Raw genomic sequence first — 21,083 nt, forward strand, 5'->3', positions numbered from 1 at the left:
AGGCTGGCATCCGAAGCCTGGCGATCTCATTCCGCTTTGGCATCATTCTGAATTGCTCTGCCTGAAGCTGGCGCGATGTTAAAGAGAGAAAATGCATGCGAGGAAAATCAGAGAGCAGAGGGTCGGAACCAGATGTGAGCAGAAAGGAACAGCATTTGAAATGAAAGAAAGAAATTGGACTCCCACAGCTGGAAGCACAGACCCCCTCAGCGTCGTCAGGGATGTGGGATAATTTTGCCCTCCCTTTGTTCTCCCCCCCCCCACCCCACCCCCCGTCTTCCACGTTCCCAGGGCGTTTGTTTGATGTCTTTCTCTGTTCGATTACTGGACCCTAAGGACGGAACCAGAGTCAGTAGGTGACATACAAAAATGAACGAATTGAGCGGTTCTTATAACCTCCCTTGCTCCCCCCCCGTGTGTCCACAGCGCCTAGCATGTAGTAGGCGCTCCTTAAACATCTGGAGAGCAAATGAGCTGCAAGTTTGCGGCGCTGAGCACGTGGAACTGGGGAAACCAGGACAGCAGAGGAGGGTGTCCCCGACCACAAAAGCCATGCGGGCGCGTGCGGAAGGCTGCGGCGGGCGCTGCCTGCGTGGCGCCCGGGGCGGGGGCGCGGGGGCCCGCGGCAGCACGTGCGCGGTGAGGACGCGGGCCGGGCCGGGTGGGCGCGGGAGGTGTGCCCGCGCCGTGGCCCCCGCGCGTGCGGCTGCCCGGGTGGCGGTGTGAGTCACTGCGGGGCTTGTCTTTATAGCCGCCGGCAGGCTCGCGCGAGACGCCGGCCCGCCAGCCAGCCGCTCCGCGCTCCAACCCGCGCGCCCCCAACGGCCCCCCAACCGCCGCCCAGGCCCGAGGGCGCCATGAGTAGCCCGCGCTGCGCCCCGCTGCTGCTCCTGCTGCTGCTGCCGCCGCTGCTGCTCAAGCCCCCCGCGGGGGACGCCGCCGTCATCACCGGGGTAAGCGGCCCCCGGTGCACCTGTCCGCCCGGGCCGCGCGCGCCCGAGAGGCACCGGGTGGGGGGGTGGGGTGGCGACCGCAACGGGGAGGCGGGGGCCACCGGGGGGTCATCCCGGGTGGGGACTCCTGCTCCAGTCGCCCGTTGGCGCACTTGGAAAAGTGCCCCGCTCCCAAAGCCGCGGACGGCCGGGACATCGGGCGCTCCCTGGAAGAAAAAGTGACCACAGTCTCACCTCATCACCTTCATCACCACCATCTCCCGCTTGCTTCCCCCTCTCTCCTCGTGTTTGGTCTGTTTTTCTCTTAAGCTGAAAGAAGTTTCCTTTCGCGGTTTTCTCAAGCACTTTCCCCAGACGTTCCAGCCTCTATCCTTAAAATTTTAGTGTCCTGAAATGCAGAGGGGCAAGACCAGTACCCCCAAATCCCGGGAGCCTGAATTCTGTAGTCAAGGAGTTTGCTCCCCCAGGCATCCTCCGCAAAAACCCTTGGAAATAACTTGGTCTGAGGACATATGTGCACTTTGAAAAGCAATGTGGACGCTGCCTTCTGGGTTCCAGGTTTTTTGGTTTGTTTGTTTTTGTTTTTCCAGCGTCCCGAGGTTCTCCCTGTAAAAGTTTTCCACTTCCAGTTACTGATAAAGCACCTCCAGCGCTCTGGCTTAATTATGGAGTAGGTTGCCATGTAGATGTTGCAGTTTAGAGAGATGTCTTCATCATTTGTACAAGTAGGAACTAGTTCAGTTCTCTTCTGCGTCCACCAACAACCAGTTTTCTTTGTGTGGATCCCAAGGATGAGTTTACAGCACAAGATAAAAATGTCTAGTCTTCGTCAACAATGCAAAATCGCTACCATTTCCTGCTTGTTAAATGCTTTACTCTTCTTTTTTAAGTCTGAAATTATTTTACACCTCCATTAAATTATTTCAGATATCTAAGTGCACACAATAGGGTTTAAATAAAACTTCTGTGTTTGAAATGATGATGCACAGATAATCAAATAACATTTAAATTTAAGGGAAATGTCATTGTCTTGAGAAAATTAAGCTCTGTTGTCTCCATGTTAGTTAATAGGCTTATAGCACATTGAAAGTCCTCATACTAGAACAGTATGTGGTTACAGCCAATAGGTATTTGGGTGACAGCCAAGAGATGCTTAATTATAAGCATTGTGATATTTATTAGAATAGTTTGTAGAGATTTTTACAAATGTATTTGAATAGCTTTGTCAGTCCCTGTGGTTGAAAAAGAGTTTTTACAGGTCTTTCGAATACATGAGAATTGAAACCTGATGAGTTTCTTTTCCCCCTCTTCCCCTGCTGGCTCATTTTAAATTTCTCCTAATCCTCTGAGTCCCAGATTCCTTTGTGATATAAGTATCTTTTTGTTCCATTCACAAGACAACACTATTTGAATAGATCAGCAGCGGGTTAAATATGAAGGGCATTAGGAAACAGCTGTCTAATTAAAAATATATAAACCTATGCAGGTCTTTGTATGTCTGAGAACTGAAGCTTTTTGTGTTACGAAATGAAATTTTATCACATTGAATGTTTATCTGTTAAGGTTTAGACTGGGCTTATTATATAATGATGTGTGCTGTTTTTCTTGTTGTTTTAAATCAGTGCTACAAAAAAAAGAGAGAATTTAAAAAATTTCTCTAAAACAACATGGCAATAAAGAAATGTAGTTATGTTTCCATGACAGGAACCATCTGGAGTCAAATAAAAAACTCAATAACTTATCTAGATATGTCATCTCTAGGCTGTTAAACGTCCAAGTGATTGGTTGAATTTTAAGAGATTTTGGCTGAATTTTGATTGTCTTATTAAAAGAGCTAGTGGGGCTTCAGAATTCCTGCTCTTGAGCATCTGTTGAAGTAAAATATTGCCTGAAACCTCCACCTTAAATATTTACTTTTGGGGGGGGTAGTATATGTAGTTATTTTTAAATTGATTTATATGGCCACATAAATTTTTTAAAGCAGTATTGGAAAAGATCGTGTATTGAACGTCTCATTTATGGAATGTAAAATGGCTACATATGTGTGATTTCTGGCATTCAAATAAAAATCGGAAAAGTGGGAATGTTTATATATTTTCCTATAAATGTTCGAATACCCCAAGATGAAAATTGTAGTTTAAATCCAGATATTTGTTTTAAATAGCTCGAGAAAAAATTCTTATGGAGGAAAGAAAACCAACTCTAAAACAAGATAGCTGATCACTTTTAACGAAAAAATAGTGAATAAGAGTGTGCCCATATATTTCCATTTTGAGAAGTTATAGCTGTCCCCAAAACCAAGAACTCTGAAGAAGTGTTTTAGTTGTTTCCATGAAATCTACATTTAAAATTTGTGTCTAAATTATACACTTTTTAGCTTCCTACGTATATAGTACAGGATGCTTTTACCTTATCACTAGCAAAACATTACTGCACACCGTTGAGACAAAGCATCCTATTTATGGTTGGTTTAGGAGAGAATAGTTCTTCAGATCTATTTTCATGCAAATAAGTTTAGACTTCATTATTTACTTCTACTTAGTCAAGTATGGAAATTCTTCCGTAGTTAATTCTTTGATTATATGTATTTACAATTTTTTATATCAGGAACAACAGTCTTGAGTAATCACTGTTGATAATTGCATCTGTCGCTTGCATTCCTAAATCTGATGGATCTTATAGGATAGTTCAGGTAATTTTGTAATGTACACATATGTATATCCTAAGCCAGTAATTTCCTTTTTGCAGGTTACTCACCCGGAAAAGAGTAATATAAGGCAAAAAGTCTTGCTCTGTCCATTCTCAACCTGTGAGATTTCTTTCTTTCAAAAGGAAATGGTGAAAATCAAGTCAGTGGTGTGAGAAACATCAAATCTTGTGAACCAAAATGCAAATATTTGAAAGAGAAAATGAGTAGTATTTCAAAAATCGACATCAGTGCCTTTATGGGTCTGGAGCATTTCATGCCAGATTTAGAGACCATTTAAATCCCTTTTTAAAATTGGGCCCAATGTATTCTGCAGTTAATAGTTATAAAATCTTGTGATTCGATTTATGGAGTTCCTAATGGCCATGTATGGTAAAAGACTAATATAGACACGTTCTTCAAATTCAAAGCTGGTTCATCCATAAAGTGCAAGAAAAAGAGAGCTCATTTTGTTTTTTAAAAATCTTGTGGTTTAAGATTTTCATAATGTGTGGGCCATTATTTAGGTGATTTTTTTTTTTTTTTTTTTAACCCAAGTGGGAAAATCACTTCTGGTCAGATTTTGTTGTAAATATGTTCAAGCAAATGAAGATAACAGTTCTTTTTTTATATGTAAGATTCTTAAAATCATAGTGGTTGGATATTAAAAGGGCATGTTTTTTTTACTGCTAATTTTAGATCCCCTTAGCCTGAGTCATTCCTGTTATCTGTATTTATGTGTTTGCTTATTACATTTCAGGCCTGCGACAAGGACCCCCAGTGCGGTGGAGGCATGTGCTGTGCTGTTAGTATCTGGGTTAAGAGCATACGGATTTGCACACCGATGGGCAAAGTGGGAGACAGCTGCCACCCGCTGACTCGTAAAGTTAGTATATATATTTGTGTTCTTGGTGCTTCTCTTACATTGTAGTAACTCAACTCTGAGCAAGGCCTGTGTGACATGAAACCCAGGGTAACGTGCTAGAAGTTGGGAATCAGAAGTTGAAGTGGAAAACCACTTCCTCACTCCTTTCCCTTTCCATTTGAGAGAATTGTATCCTTTACCATCCTTATTCTATTAATCATTTACATATCATGCTTCTCGTGGCATTAGAAGCATTTCATGAAAATAATTTCAAACACTTAAATTTGCTTAAAAAAATTTAGGATATATATATATATACTGCGTATGCTTCTTTGCAGAAATCAGAGTATGCACGCTCTTGAAAAGACGTTTAACATCAGACCTGCCAAAAAGGCAGAAGTAAATAAGTTTGTGTTTTGGTTTTTGCAGAAAATCATCCATGATGCAATCACTCTTGTATCTTAACTTGAAAGTCCTCTATTTTGACTCTCTCCACAGGATGCCTTGTTCACAACCGTGGAGGTTCATGATATTTAACGTGCCAATTTATTATCTAACAGCTCAATATCACAATGCCCTGAACGCCACTTTTGAAAAGTGACTGCCGAGAAGCGGCAGGACCAATGGCAGGAGTGGACAGGGCTTTAGAGGTTGTGTGTTCCCAGGGGTTGCAGACTCTCCTGACTGCAGGGGTCGGGCAGCTGTACATGACATCTGGAAGGGGGTGGGTGGCAGGCAGGAGAGAGCAGAAAAGTTTGTGGAACCTGGAGAATCCTTGCCCTTCAGATTCAAAACGTTTGAAATACAGTATGAGTACAGCCAGATCCCCCAGGGATGCCAGGTTGCAGGTGCCTTGCTCTTCTAGTGGTACGTCTTCATTTACCCAACAGTTACGCGGGGTGCAGGGGCAGGGATATGTGCTGAAGGACAAGTCCCAGGCCTGGTGGCTCGTTGGCGGCGAGTTCAGTCACCTGCAGTGTTCTCTCTACACGTGGTATCCTCTCGTCTTAAAATAGGTTGAATGTTTTCAAAGCAAGCTAGATTCCACCTTCTGCTTCTTTTTTTTTTTTTCCCCCACGTGCGGCTTAGGGTTTAAAACTGTAGTAGTGCCAAACATCTTTCCCGTCCTCCAGAGTTACAGATAACAGCTAATATTTTGACTCTCTTGGAATGAAATAAAGAAGGACGTATATTGGCTTGGGTTTCGCTCTGTGCGCTGTAGTGGGGACCCTGGTTGATTGGACGCATCTGAAGACGGCATTGGGCTCTCCTGTGGTTTTCTTGAGAAACACTTCCTGTTGTGTTTAGACCTTTCCTCCCCGTGAGCCGGTCTTGTCGTTTGTAAGCATGATATGCACCTTTTATTCTTGGCCATTTTGAGACAGGAAATGTTTTAAACCATTAGTTGTCTGGCTCTGTGCCAGACTCTGCCCCCCCCACTCCCGTCCCCACCCCAGGTGGGGAGGGATGGTGAAGCCCCAGCCGTCTTTGACCTTGATCTCAGTTTTTATCATCTGCCTTATCCAACGAGAGTCATCTTTTGTCCATTGGAGTTGCTGTTGCTGAAAAGTTGACTCTTAACTCACCCGCCTTTAAGACTTACGTTGTCTTCCTACAGTGTTAGTATGACCTCAACGTGTGCCCCAGGTACAAGAATCTCAGGGCCAGTTTGCTAAAGCGAGTGAAGAGTGACACATTCTGGGGGACTATTTTTGTATGAATCGCAGTACTAGTTGCCGTTCGTTGGATGCAGTGGTGTACCAGACACTGGATACTAAGTGTTGTGGATGTGTTTCTCACGGTAATACTCACAGGAAGCCTGCGAAGAAAGATTTACTTTTGTCCTATTTTCCGTGCAACAACGTTCAGCGGCAGAGGGGCTCAGTGAGTGGCTGAGGTCCCGAGGTGATAGGTCAGAGGGCAGGCTGTGGATTTCACTTCCGTCTGATGCTCCATTGTCTGTGTGGTCTTAACCACTATATTCTTCTACTTCCGTGAAAGCTGTCGTCGTGTTTAATTTGAACATGTTTTTCAGTGCAGTTAACCCGAACTGGTTTGTGTGGGGAAGATGCTCACTGAGATGAGGGACAATGGTCCAGAGTTGGCCCCTGTCTCATCCTGTAGTTCCGATGAGTTTTCCAAATCTGACATATTTTGACAAGAGAACCAGATTCTGCCTCCCTGGGTTCCTCTAGTTTCTAGTTGAGGTTTAGTGCAAGGTCAGTTCTGAAAGGAAACAAAGTCACTCTCCTGCCGTAAACCCAGGGACATCTCTGTGCTGTGTTTTTATCACACTTAATAGCGAAGTCTATAATAACCGAGTAGGGTTTTCCTAATAGAATTAAGTGATAAAAGAACTGAAGTACTGAAAAAATAAGATTTTAATGTCAGATCTGAACTTACCCCCTTGTCAGATGCCCACTTGAAATGTGTTTCTAGACCTCAGTGTTACAGCTTTTCATATTGGTTTTTTTTCTGTCTTGAAAACACATTTTCATAGGTCATTTCAATGACCGAGTTCTAGTCCCAGAGTTGTTACTTGTCTTGGGCGAAATTTATCCCGGTGAAAATCTAGTTCTTCCAGAGTATCTTTCAATTATATTCGATTCAAAACAACTCAAGAACAAACATTTTTTAATAAACATATCCTGGTGAAACTCCACTCTGAAGTTTTAGAGCTCATTAGTAGATGGTAAAAACGTAGATAGAAAATTCTTTTTAATGCGATGTGTTTATTACTTTTACCTCCCTGTTTTCTTTTTATTTGGTTAAAAAATAAAGTGGATTAACTCTGACTGTGGTCCCAGGTATTGGTGCTTTAAAAACATGGGCTATGAATAGGTGAGGACTACACCTGCTCAAATTTTAAACTTTCCATTCTGGTTTGGTCTTGACATTAGCCACAGGTGTTTGTTTATTTTGATAAAGTGAACAGTATTTGATGAATGAAACTGAGACCTTTAAGTAGAAACTGGTGGCCCCTGAGTTTATTTTACTGTTTTGTTTCTCAGATGTATCAATTAACTTGTAGAGTTTACAGTCACTGCTAGGCTACGGTTTTGTAATTGTAAAGTTTTTAACTTCACATTTGATAATTCAAAAATAGAACAAAATATGTCTACTTAAAAAGAATAGGATGCATGTTTTCTAAACACATTTTTAGGCAAATAATAGTTTTAACATGTATTGATTTTTAACAATTAGTTTTTTAACAATTAAGAATGCATTCCTAAATCGTATGTCTACTGGGAATACTTTGCTGTTTAAGAAACATTCGTTTCTATTAATACCCACACTTTTAGAGTTTATAAAGATTAGCCATGTCCATCCCATTCTGATTACCCATTGGCTTTGGAAGTTTAGAATTATGTGACTAGTACTTTTATTCTTATTGCTTATTATTTTATCAAAAAATTTTATCAACTATGTTTCCTTCAAACAATTAATCTTGTTTTTAAATTACATTCCATTTTTTATGTTAACATTTTTAGCCCTCATTTTGGTTTTCTATTTTTATTTTTGAGCTGCACTTTAAAACTTGACTAATACATTTTCCTTTTCTGAAGCAAAAAATTTCTGATTAAAACCTGGGTCTTGTTCATGTTAAAAAAAAAAAAAGGAAGAATTAAAAAGTTATTAGCTGTTTCTATTTCAGAACCAACTTATGGTGAAACATTATAATTTCCGAATAGAGTATAAATTTTTTTTTAATACTGACTAAAATATAACTAATATAAGTGCAAAATTTAGCGAAAGATGGGTGGAAGAAACAAAGTATACTCATTTGCTGTCACAGATGTCAAGAGCCACTGTCTGCATTTGCTCTCTCAGGACAGCTTCATGCCCGTGATTACAGGTTCAGATTGGCAGAGAGACTCACAAGACATGAATATGCTTTAGGTTAATACGGGGTTTCTCAACCTGGGCTCTTTTGATGTTTTAGACTGGATGACTCTTTGTTGTAGGAGCCGCCCTGTGCATTGTAGGATGTTTATTAGCAGCAGCTCTGGCCTCTACCCCCTAGATGACAGTAGCATCCCGTCCCAGTTGTGCCCACCAAAAGTGCTGCCAGACATTGCCACATGTCCCCTGGACGGGGAGGACGGGGGTGTTGGAGGCGGCTGGAATCACCCCGGTTGAGCACACCTGTCTAATACTTCATTTACTTAGCCTTACAGGACACAGCGTAGGAAGTACAGCATCTTAGCCTCCTTGGGAGCTCATCAGCTCCCCGAGCACACAGCTGCTTTTGCCCTCTCGTCCACACAGGTGCTGTGGCTGCCATACATGATTGCCAGGGTGTGTGTGTGTGTCGGGGGTGTCCTCTTGACTCATAGAAACTACCACTCATTTCTTGCAAATCTTTTATGATCCCCCTAGTTCCAGAGGCTCAAGGCTCCCCCAACTCAAGTGCAGTTTCACCCAACCAGTGAGGCTGACCCACCATCCCCTGCTTTTCTTTACCTTCTCTGGGGACACACTGCAGTGGGAGGCCCAGGTCCATGTCAGGTCGGCCTCCATCAACCCAGGCCCCAGGTTAACCCTCTACTCACAGGATGGGAGCAGATAAAGTACTGCATGATTTAGGGTTATGTGAGTATATACCTACTCCAAAAAGATTAGAAGAAACAGTTTAGAACTTTACCAAATTAAGATACGGTGGCACTCTGCATAGCTATTAAAACCAGAAGCTGTGGGACTTATCATTTTTATTTTATGCACTGTTATACCATTTGAATTTTTTTGAGCTGTGTACTTCTATTGAAAAAGTTGTAACAAGCCTGGTTTTATTAAGATTAAAAATATAACAGGGCCAGTACTTTTTATGTCACGTGACTAGGCTTTTCTGCACGTGTCCCATTATGTTTCCTTCTTTGACACAATTGACTCTGTTTTGAGAGACAGCACGAATAATACTTCTGTTTCATATCAGGACTGCTTTCTCTTTAAAAGTGCTGCGAATGTATTGGGAATCATGCCTTCTCAAGAGTGCTGAAGGTTCTGCCTCGGTAACTTCTAGAATTTGCTGGTTGGAAACCTAGACTATTAGAAACATTGGCTTGAGTGTATAGTTGATTCTAAAGTAAACCATCAAGTTGGTACTGAGTGATGAGCTCCTTGGCTCTATTTGTACATCTGAAGATGCATCTTCCACGAACACTTTCTCATGCATGTGTGGCTGTCAGACACCTATTAGGTTTGTCATACAGTGAATGTAGAAGTAGCAGTGAATGGACCAGTCAAGAAACGGGCAAGTTATCTATGGGGTGTATCGTGTCAGAAGTCGTGGTCTGTGTGGTTAAGAGCTCACAGATGGAGGAGAAAACTGCTACAGGCTGGTCCAGTGAAGAAGGGCTCAGAGGAAGGAGGGAGAAACACAGACTGGATCTTGGAAAAGCATAAAAATAAGAAAAGGGCATTCAGGTATAAAGGGACCTGCAGGACAGTCTAATCATTATGTTAAGTGCAGTTGGAGCAGATCTAGGTTGACGCTTCCACAATCTTGGTGCTCTCAGTAAGAAAAAGAATAACACAAAGATATTTTTGAAGGTTTCACAAAAGCACACGACCTAGTGAGCACGTTGCCAGGGCCCCTCCTAGACCCTGGAGGGACCCTATGTAAGCGAGAGCCTTTGGCTTCCGAGTTTGGGGGCATTGATCAGTGCCAGGCAGGGGGGCTTGGGGTGAATGGGGAGCTCCAGGACCTGAGAAGGTCACCCCTTTACCTCCAGGGAGGTCACAGCCTGTGGTGGGCGCAGGAGCTAGGACACACTCGAGAAAATATTTGTTAAATGCCTGTGTGCCAAGCAGAGTGCTGTGTCCTCAGAGACAAGAGTCCCTTTCTTCCCAGAGCCTGGAGTCTGGGCCTGGTGGTATTTGGAAGAAGATGGAGCTGGGTTTGACTGTGACACATTCCTTTTCTAGCTGGGTGACCTCAGTCAGGTGCGTTAATTCACCTCAAGAGGGGGCCACTTGGCTTGTGTCAAAATGAGGCAGAAATCTGGCTCCCGCTTTGGTGTGACATTCATACATGATGCCTTGATGTGGCCCGGCCCGTGGCAGGCCGCCAGCATTAATTTCTTTTTTCTGCTACTTTTGCTGAGGACGACCTACGTGACAAGCCAAAGAGTGACCATGGTGTCGAGATGCACAGAGCACCACACTGAAACCAAGAGGGCACTTCTTCTGAGTACCTGAAGCTATCTTACTGGGTATCTGTCATTGAAATTTAAGTCCCATGAAGGGCAGCGGCCTTTCCTGTTTGGTTCGTCACTGTATCTGCAGACCTAAAGTCGGGTCTGATATGTTGGTGACACTCAGTAAATGCCTGTTGAATGAATGAATAAAAGACACATGCTTGGCGTTCTCCATGGATACAGTTTGACACCCTTATTACAGTTAGAGCTCACTTGTTCCAGGCTCCTTGGATATCGCTGTCTGTGTTCATTTTTCTCAACCTCAGCACCGTTGACATTTTTTTATACCAGCTAATTCTTTGCTGTGGATACTGTCCCCTGACTTGTGGGATGTTTAGCAACATCCTTGGCCTGTAGCCACTGGGGGCCGGTAGTGCTGCCCCCTCCCCTCATTTGTGACACACAAAAATGTCTCTGGACGTTACCAGATGTCCCCTGGGGGGCTGGGGGCAGAATCACCCCAAATTGAGAACCATTGGTTTGTGGAGTCGTTCGGGGCTCGGTGAAAGGAATCTCTCAGATCTCAGGGTCACGAAAGGATCATAAAGGTCACGAGTTATAGCATCTCATACCATCCACTTGTAGCTGTCCAGGCCATTCCTGCTGCCTCCACCTCCTCTGACATAGTCTCGGTGGCAACAAACGAGCCAGCTATCCGTGGGCCTATCGACACACACAGTGACAGAACCATTCTAGCACGCGTCTGCATGGAGCCGATGGCCAAGGTGCCCCCGAGTAGGCGCTGTCATTAGAGCCTTGAAAATAATGCCCTTGCAAAAAGACAACGGAACTGGAATGGCTCAGCCTGTTCACCTCATACCTCCCCTGCCGTCCTACTGCTTCCCTTTCTTTCCTGTGTATTTATGATCTCAACCATCTCCCTGGCCCTTCCAGAACCATTTTGGAAGTGGAAGGCAGGAAAGAAGAAAGAGGAAGAGAAGAAAAAGGAAAAAGGAGGTAAGAAGAACACGAGCATGGGAGCACCCAAAGATAATGCCCAGAGTAATCAGCCTTGACCGTTGTTGGACACCCATAGAATTGGGTCCATCCAATTCTGTGGGTCATTCTGTGGGTCATCCAGTGCAACCTAACAATAAGGTTAGAATGGTTCTGCCACTGTCTGCAGACAACCTTTTGTTTGATGTATAAAGAAATGATTTAGAGGGCATCTGGAAGATGCATCTCAGATTTTCTCCTAAGGACAGATTACTGGTGTGGGGCGGCCTCTTTTGGTGGAAAGAATAGGAAATACGCTAGAATGATACCAGAGAGTTGGGAGGCGGGAAGGATGCATTTCCGTGCCTTGCGGAAACTGTAGAAGGATCCCGGAGGGATGAGTCTGTAAGAACTGGCCTCTCATATTACCCTGGGTCAGGTAATTTGCCATCCCATTTCATTGAATATCCATTGCCTCCAGGCCTGGGGTTAAACTTTCTCCCTATCACTTGCAAAGCATGCAGGTTCTCAAGAGGGCACCACCCCTACAGGGGGAAGAATGGTTTTTGCTGTTTGCCTCTAGAAAGCATACGTGTTTTGAGGGTCCTCCACTTGCCGCGGCACAGAGAACCACCACCCCTGTTGCTGGTTGACCCTCCTCAACCTGGCTTCACCCAAGACATGAGCAGGGCTTTTAGAAATAGCAATTGAACAGCTCTTGGAATGAAGCTGACCTTTCACTGCTGGTTCTCCCTAAGCCCAGGTTTGCTTTATTGCATTTCTGCAAATCGAGCTTGCCTCCTTCCCTAATTTTACTCTTATTGTCCCCTTGCCCCACCCAGAATTTTGACTTCGTCTCACATCTTTTTTTTTTTGGTGGTGGGGGGGGAGGAACGATTTCTGGGGGTTTTTTTATAGATTTTTTTTTGGGGGGGGGCCGCGCTGTGCGGCTTGCGGAATCTCAGTTCCCTGAGCGGGGATTGAACCCAGGCCACAGCAGTGAAAGCACCAAATCCTAACCACTAGACCACCAGGGAACTCCCTCACATATTTGCACAAATGTATGAATTTATATATTTCTCATTATCAGTGAATTTTTATTTGCTCACAGTATACATGTGGTTGTGCCCATAATGTTATGTTCTTCTTAAGGAGCTGCAGTCACAGGACGCTCTAAAAAGAATTAAAATGAGAACAAGTAGAAGGCAGTGTAGCTTGCTGGTTAAAAGCTTGGTCCCTCAGCTCCCCCTGCCAGCCAAGCTTCAAGTTCTGGATATGTGACCTTGGGCAAGCTCCTAATCTCTCTGTGCCTCAGTCTCTTGTCTGTAAAATTGGGTAAATTAAAGTATTTGCCATCTTCACAGAGTGGTCGTAAGGATGGAAAAGGATAATACATAAAAAAAATGCTGAGCCTGTTGTTTGATGAATAGTTAATACTCAGTAAACACTAGCTATTACTATTCAAAGAGATTTCTCAACAAAGTTTTTGTTTTTTTAACATTTCCTGCTCTGACTCAGTTTTCTTTTTTATTTTAGGTTCCATTTTTTGGACGGAGAATGCATCACACGTGTCCATGCCTGCCCGGCTTAGCCTGTTCACGGACTTCGTTTAACCGATATACTTGTTTAGCCCGAAAGTAACCACTTTAGAGGAGAAACTTTAAGTGTGAACAGCCACACGATGTCCGTAAAGTCTGTTTACCTGTGATTGTGCCAAACAATTAATATGCCAGAAAGAAATGCTATTGCTTCCTCAGCTTTCCAAGTAACGTTTTCCTCTTTGATTTTTTTTTTTTGCGGTACGCGGGCCTCTCACTGTTGTGGCCTCTCCCTTTGCGGAGCACAGGCTCCGGACACGCAGGCTCAGCGGCCATGGCTCACGGGTCCAGGCGCTCCGCGGCATGTGGGATCTTCCCCGACCGGGGCTCGAACCCGTGTCCCCTGCATCGGCAGGCGGACTCTCAACCACTGCGCCACCAGGGAAGCCCTCCTCTTTGATTTTTAAGTGATGTGTTACTTTTCTTTTTTTTTTAAAATCAAAAGCGGATTTATGTTTTGTATAGAAATGTAAAGTGCAAGGCATTATGGAGCCAGTTCTCATTCATTTCCCTGTTTGTGTTTTGGTTTGGCTTTTTTTTAATGCCAATAACTTGTCCATTTTCACAGAAGTGCGGAGAATAGGAATTTGATATTTTGGTACAGAAACTTTCTTTTTCTTAAAACACCCCCTGCCCCACTGCGTGCGCGCGCACACACACACACACACACACACACACACACACACACACACACACACACACCCCTTGGTCTCTTTCCCTCACTCCTCAGTGAGTTTTAAGACTCTCATTTTATTGTTTGGCATTTCCCTCTGAGCCTCTAGCATTTTAAAGTGGGGATCCACATCCTTGAGCTTGCTGGCAGAATCACTGATGAGAATCAAGCTTTTTGCCTGATACTTAAACAGTGAAAAGAATGTGTAGTCGAACTAGACCCCCCAAACTTCTCTTATATGGAGTGGAGGCAGGGGTGCTTCTGAACTTTAACTGGACCTGCTTATGCAAGTGGGTTTCAGCTCTGCAGTTTGACTAGTATGAGGACAGAAAGAATGGGAAGTCAAATTAATTTAGTCCAGATTTCTAGATTTGGGATTTTTTAAAAAGACTTTTCCAGTATAATATTACATTTATTTCTTTTCCTTTTTATAAAGTTGCTTTTTTTTTTAACGAAAGTCTCCTAGCTAGAGATGTTCTAGAAAATGTCACTTGAAGAGGAAGTATTGATTTTAATCTGGCATAACACTAGTTATCATTTTTAAATCGGTGTTAAGTTGTCATTTAAACTTTATTTGTAACCCAAAGGTCTGTTGTAATGGATTGCCCGACGTCCCGTCATTTGTACCTGTATCAATATTGCTGTGTAAAAATTCTGTATCAGAATAATGATGGTACTATATATCATTTGATTTATTTTTAATATCATATGCTTATTTTTGTCACAGCTGTCAGTTGGTATTGCAAGCGGATTTCTATATAGCCCACGTTCTAAAATGGGTAAAGACTCCAAAGTCGGTAATATAGTACTAATAGTGTGTAAGTTTTCATTTTACGTACTGGAAGGTTCTGTTTGCATGAGTTTTAAGGTAGTATAAAAATAATGTGTTAAATCAGTGAGGTTTTGGAGCATGAAGGAAAATTATGACATGCAAAACTGACTGTAATCAGGAATGGACTCACAGGACTTCACTGTCTTGATTCAGCCAATAGTAACAGGGTGTTGATCACGGGTGGTTAGGCAGGGTGCTAGGTGCTGGCCGTACGGCGATGCCAGTGTAGCCTGGCCTTGAAAAACCCACCAAGTGTTGTAAATGGATTCAACGTTGCAAATAAACAACTTCTGGAATGTGTTTAACTGACTAAAGTGGCCGTGCTAACCCACTAACAGTTGCAAAAAAAAATTGTCCATTTTGTAATTGTACTAAGTGCCATACTTGGTCATAGAAGGACTAATTTTGGTTCAGTTTAGTTTGGGTTCAAGAAACATTCCTTGGTCAGTTTGTTGGATAAGAAAAATAGACTTCAAGTGGAGTTATGGGTAATTTTGCTCAGTGCTCTTTTTATATAACGTTCAACATGTCCTTTTTCATAAGTGGTGAAAATTTGATTGGGTCCATCATCTGTTTCCCCCCAGGTTAAAAGACGTATAACTTTTATAAAATTTTGCTTTTATATATATCAACTTAATATTTTAAATCGCTACCTAAAAACTTAGACTACATGTACACAGCCAAGAGAACAAATGTGAAGCTTGTGTAGAAAACTTAGAACTGTACCTACTGAGTCACTACGATCCAAAGAAAAACAGAACTTTGTCATTTGTTACCTCTCTCCATCGTCATTATTTTTATTGAGGAGTGTACCCTTCTATTTGGTTATTATTATTTAACTTGTTACCAAAGTTAGCACCTATCAAACCATTGTTTCAAAAACCTTGTGATCATGCTTCATGGAGAGCCTTTAAAATAATTCTGTGCAAAGCACACAAAGTCTTGGGCTGTAAAGATGGTGGTGCTGTTTCTTCCAGTCCCCGGGACAATCTCTCACTGAAGCTGGAACTTCGTAGGCCAGAATTTCTAAAAGTAAGGTAAAGTGAGAATTTATGCAAGAAAACTTAAGTCATCTATCTAGTCTGATATAAATATTGTGAATGGATTCCATGCTTTCTAAGGTAGAAATAGACCTTATGCCAGCAGCTACTGACCAAACTCAGATGGACCTTTGGATTTCTTGGCAAACATTGATTTTCATGAAAACTGTCATGTCTGACTTGAGCCTTTTTTCAAGAGCAGCATTTTTTTTAACTGTAGAAAAGTGTGTGCCAAAACTGTGCCCTCACAAACCCGGTTATCTAACTGAAGACCTTCATCCTTCCCAGCACATCCCTGTGTCTTTTGTTGGAGCTTTACCAACCCAGACCAGCGATGGGTGAAACACATAAACAGACTTTACTCATCGTTGGTCCTATCAGAAATCTCACCCGACTCTTTTCTCACTTCATTTTTCACAAGATTATAAAGTCAGGCACCGTTTTAATGGTTTTCACAAGTGGTGTTTTCTCACGTGACTGGGAACAGGCCTGTTCCCTAGAGACAGTACTGAGGCTGGCATGAGCGTGTGTGGTTCATTCTTCAAAGCAAACAAGCAAAGCAATAACTTCTTATGGAAATTTTTAAACATCAACAAAACTAAACCAAATTGTATGAGGAAGCCTCTATCTCCATCATGCAGCTTCTTATCAATAATTATCTCCATGCCAGTCTTGTTTCACCTCTACCCACCTCCCGCCCCACCCTCAAACCTTCACCTCTCCTGTCTTGTCTCGAATCAAATCAGTTTCGTCCCTTCTCCATAGGGTCCACTGTGAGATGGACGGGCACAGCCTTGTGTGTTGGTAGTAACATCAATCCTTCTTCTTTTATGATGGCTCTCTGCTTAGATGTTGCCAAGGACCTTTCACTGATCAGCCTGTCCTCCTGAACATTTCCTCTTAAGATATATTTTTGAAATCTCAAGTTGGAGTTCAAAATGGAGGCGCAAAATATTTTCAGACCCAGGATGTGCGTATATGAGTGAATATTTACTCTTGTATAAAATTTTAAAAGAAAACGTTTGCTGCTCGAAGTAAGAAATGTTCACAGTAATATTGCTAACTGTGTATTGTGATTGGGCTCTGGGAGTTAAATGTTGTCTGCTATCGTTAGTCCGCTGGACAACTGATGTTAAACATTCCCTGTTAATTCTCCTGGATTCGGTTAGGGAGGGGGGAAATCCCTGAATGGAAGGTATGGCTGGTAGACTCCAATTGTCTTCCACAATTCATTTATCCATTCTCAAATTCTCTCTCTCCCCCGCCTCCCCGTCCCTCTCTCTCTTCTCTCTTTCCTCCCTCGCCCGCTCCCTCCTTTCTCCCTTCTTTCTCTCCCTCCCCTTGCCCCTCCCCCAAGACGTTTTACCTGGGTACCGGGTCACTCATCTGGACATCTAGAGACTGCATTTACCAGCAACCGGTAGCCAGATGTAACTTAGCAATGGAGCGTGGGCAGAAGTGATATGCCTCACTGCCTTAAAAGTAAATTGCACTCCCCTTCCTCTCCAGCAGGGAGATGCAGCAATGAATCTGGCTCCTTTGGACCCAGAGAGTGAAGGTAGGGCTAACCCACCAGTGGGTCACTGAACGACTTCCTGAAGCAGTCACCCAGCAGCCCAGAGAAGCAGTTCAGCCACTCTGATTCGAGGGCTCTGTTCAAACACTTCCGCTTCTCCCCTAATCAATATGAACGGAATCATTTTTTCAAAAGTGCATCATTTGGTTAATACCTCTTTCTGTGATCTTAAAAACTTTGTTCTGGTGTTCTTGCACAGTGAGTGGTTGCCCTGCAGAAGGTGGACTCAACCCCCAACCCCCCAAATTGGTTTGGATGTTGGGACAGATGCTGCCACACACACTGGAAAGACGTGACGACATTGATGACTCACGTCGTGGGATTTTTCTGGTGAGAACAGAGCAGGTGTACGTCAGCCCAAAGTGGCAACAGCAAGGCAGTTTGGTTCGTTTTAGCTTTTATTATGGTCAGGAGGCAGGGCTGGGTGAGAATTCCTACCTGCTGGGGTGGGGAAGAACAGAGAGGAGAGTGTGAGGCTGGAGTGTGGTCAGTGCTTAAACACCCAGAATGGAGTTTTCATGTTTATTGCAGTCCTGAAAAAATATCATAATGACAAACTGATAACCAAATGGAAGAAGAATCTTCAAATCAGAAATGGTTAAATTCACATTCTTTGGTCACAAGAGCATTCCTTTTCCATACACTAGGAAAATGTGTAAATGTATTTTTTTTTAATTTATTTTGGCTGCGTTGGGTCTTTGTTGCTGCGCGTGGGCTTTCTCCAGTTGTGGCGATCGGCGGCTACTCTTCGTTGCGGTGCGCGGTGCACTGGCTTCTCTTGTTGCGGAGCACGGGCTCCAGGCACGTGGGCTTCAGTAGTTGTGGTGCACGGGCTCAGTAGGTGTGGCATGAGGGCTCAGTAACTGTGGCTCGCGGGCTCTAGAGCGCAGGCTCAGTAGCTGTGGCGCACGGGCTTAATTGCTCCGCGTCATGCGGGATCTTCCCAGACCAGGGATCAAACCTGTGTCCCCTGCCTTGGCAGGCGGATTCCCAACCACTGCACTACCAGGGAAGCCCCTAAATGTATTTCTTGACGCTACTGTTTCAAACTCAAATATGTCATCTACCCACGGATTAAGAAATTTGGGAGACAGAGTCACTGAGGCTCATTACAACGCAAATTTTCTTATGCCATTTAGATGAATTTTAATCTCACCAAGAGGTGCTAGAAAAAAAAGAATAAACTTCAAAAGACAGACTTTCAGTGAACGAAGCTGTTTTTCCAACTAGCAAAAAGTAAAGTAACATGCCGTTAGCAGAAGACTAATCACGCCTTTGTATAATTGTGTTCCTTTTAATAGAAGCAGGTATTAAATATATATCTAAAGGTGTTGAATTCTAATATCTTTATAAAACTTATAAAGTAACTTACAAATTAAAAAAAAATCTTTTGTCAGACCACATGTCACCCTACTCATAAAGGATTAGAACAATTATGCAAATCAAATTCTAGAAATAGCTTTGGTATCCCATAATTCCTCAAGATAGATATGCAAATGAACTGGATCGTGACTGTGGGTTAAAAGAATTACACACTATACGGTTAAACTCTTTAGTATGTCACTCTGCAGAATGAATACCTGTGACAGGGGTTCTTTCCTATCTGTTCTTCCTTTTTTTTTTTTTTTTAACATGTTCTTTTTTTCTTCTGCTAAGCACATTGCAATGCAAATTGGTCAGGACTCAGGGACTGTGGGGGAAAATATAACGGGGTGGGGGGGAATAAATATGTTAAATGAAAAAGGCGAGGACAAGTTTCATCCCCTCATGCATTTTGAGTTTTATGATCTCTAGAGAATATTTTAATAAGGCATGTATTAAGTCAGCGTTGCAACTTTAATAATTTTTCAAAGCCTTTCAAACTTACAGCACATCTACGTATTTTCAAGAAAGTGAAACCATTTATTGCACCCTCCAGGTTCCAACACAGGTTCTAACCGAAAAACAGTGTGTGCTTCTCAGATATCACATCCTGGCAGAAAGCAAGATTTTCATCCCAGAAAGCTACGCAGACTGGCATAACTCAGGTAATAAAAATATCCCGAGTGATGTTTTTAAATATACACTTTCCTACCAGTTTACATCTTCTCTACCTAGAATAGGCTGGCCACTTAAAACTTAATTTGTAAATGACTAAATTATTCCTCCTAGAAGCCAAGTGGTAAAATAGCTTTAATTTACTTGTCTCCTTAATGTTACTGAGAAATAAGACAGTTGCATTTATGCCTTGACGTTGCAGCTTAAAACATTTGTGCATGTTTTCTCTGTGTAATTTGAAGTGACTTTGAGTCTTCAGGCTTTCAGATATAAATTTCAAGCTGTTTATTTATCTTAAATGCCTGCAACCAGTATATAGGGTGAATCGAATACTTACTAAGACTTTTCTTCTCCTTTTCCCTCGAGCAAAAGCTCGAAATACCTTTTTCTGTAGGGTGAGCCTGCTACTCCTCCTTCCTTTGGAAAGAGAGGAGAGTGGTCTCCTGGAGAGCTACCTGTTTGATTCCTGTTCGGTTCTGACATTTCTAATCTGACTTGCTGGCTCTCCCTGCAAAAAGATTTTAGGTAACAAACTTTCTCCATTCGAACGACCACATCCCTTACTGGCACTTGAGCATTCGCATAGAGTTGGAACAGAAAACTTTGAAGAGAGAATTATGTGGTTTTATTTCCCTTAGAAACACTTATTTTGAAAATGGACCCCAGAGTGAGGAGCATGCGGGAATCAGAAAGATGGGGAAGGTGGAAACTGGACAATGTTTTGTTCCGTCTTCTGGTTTTTCCTGCTTTCCTCTGTAGGGCAACCAGAGACAGTCTGCCTAAGGGCCCTTTCCGGGCAATCAGCTGTGAGGTCTGTTCTCCTCATTATCCCGAGCTCTTTTTCTCGATCCCTCTTCTGGCGTATGTCATGTTCTGCCTTGATTTGTGGTTTGAGGCACATTGGCCAGGTTTCTCCAATTACCTTGCTAACTCATCAGCGAGAGAACTGGACCTTTCTTATCCTGTGTTTCCCCTGCACTTCCCAACATAGAAACTGGCTTCTTATTCACTTAAATACCTTTGTGACCACCTAGAGGGGTGGGATAGGGAGGGTCAGAGGGAGATAGACGCAAGAGGGAAGAGATATGGGAACATATGTATATGTATAACTGATTCACTTTGTTATAAAGCAGAAACTAACACACCATTGTAAAGCAATTATACTCCGACAAAGATGTAAAAAAAAAAAAAAAAGAATCCTGGCTGCTTCAGTCATTCTTGTAAAACAATAAAATTAAACTTATAAAAAAAAAACCTATGGATTAGATGGATTCATTCAGGTGGTTTTCCAGATACCTGTAACTAAATTTATCCTACTAAAAGCTTAAAAATACACTGATCATGGTAACAGTTTTTATAAAGTGCAATTAAATAGAACCAGCCTTGTAATAGTTATTTTTAAAAATCTTCTAGAGTTATTTCAATCTAAGAAATCAAGTCAAATCTATTGTATTATTTTTTTCCAGAGCCAGGTTAATCTAACAGTTAACAGCCGGCTGAATGATCTGATAACTGGAAATGTGAATTGAATTAAATAAGCCTAATTTTAAAAAATTTGTGACTACAGTTCCAGCATATCAGGCATATCTGTCAAGGGAGTGGAGAGGATGGAATTGTTTTAAGTATTGTTGCAGTTAATTGTTGCTTCAAATAACAGGCTTTCTGAATATTAGTGCCTGAAGCAATAGCA

The 21,083-nt window shown here is 42.6% G+C and overlaps 2 protein-coding genes across 3 annotated transcripts in view; both read left to right on the top strand.

The window, feature by feature from the left end:
* The first annotated feature begins 268 nt into the window (after positions 1-268).
* Positions 269-13,530, top strand: PROK2 (prokineticin 2). Of its 2 annotated transcripts, XM_032648555.1 has the most exons (5): positions 269-639; positions 752-953; positions 4,400-4,525; positions 11,596-11,658; positions 13,174-13,530. In XM_032648555.1, the coding sequence occupies exons 1-5, from the start codon at positions 470-472 to the stop codon at positions 13,276-13,278; spliced, it is 666 nt and encodes a 221-aa protein (XP_032504446.1). In that variant the 5' UTR covers positions 269-469; the 3' UTR covers positions 13,279-13,530. The 2 variants fall into 2 exon arrangements, with proteins under 2 accessions (XP_032504446.1, XP_032504447.1); XM_032648556.1 differs by lacking the exon at positions 11,596-11,658 and having other exon boundaries at positions 275-639.
* EIF4E3 (eukaryotic translation initiation factor 4E family member 3) overlaps positions 4,401-21,083 on the top strand; it is an 86,023-nt gene continuing 69,340 nt past the window's right edge. Inside the window, exons 1-3 of the mRNA XM_032648554.1 lie at positions 4,401-4,525; positions 17,556-17,686; positions 19,275-19,383. The gene's annotated coding sequence lies outside the window, so the exon portion shown is untranslated. The remainder of the gene's footprint in view (positions 4,526-17,555; positions 17,687-19,274; positions 19,384-21,083) is intronic.

This window comes from Phocoena sinus, chromosome 11, assembly GCF_008692025.1.
Source record: "Phocoena sinus isolate mPhoSin1 chromosome 11, mPhoSin1.pri, whole genome shotgun sequence".
Classification (NCBI taxonomy): Eukaryota; Metazoa; Chordata; class Mammalia; order Artiodactyla; family Phocoenidae; genus Phocoena; species Phocoena sinus.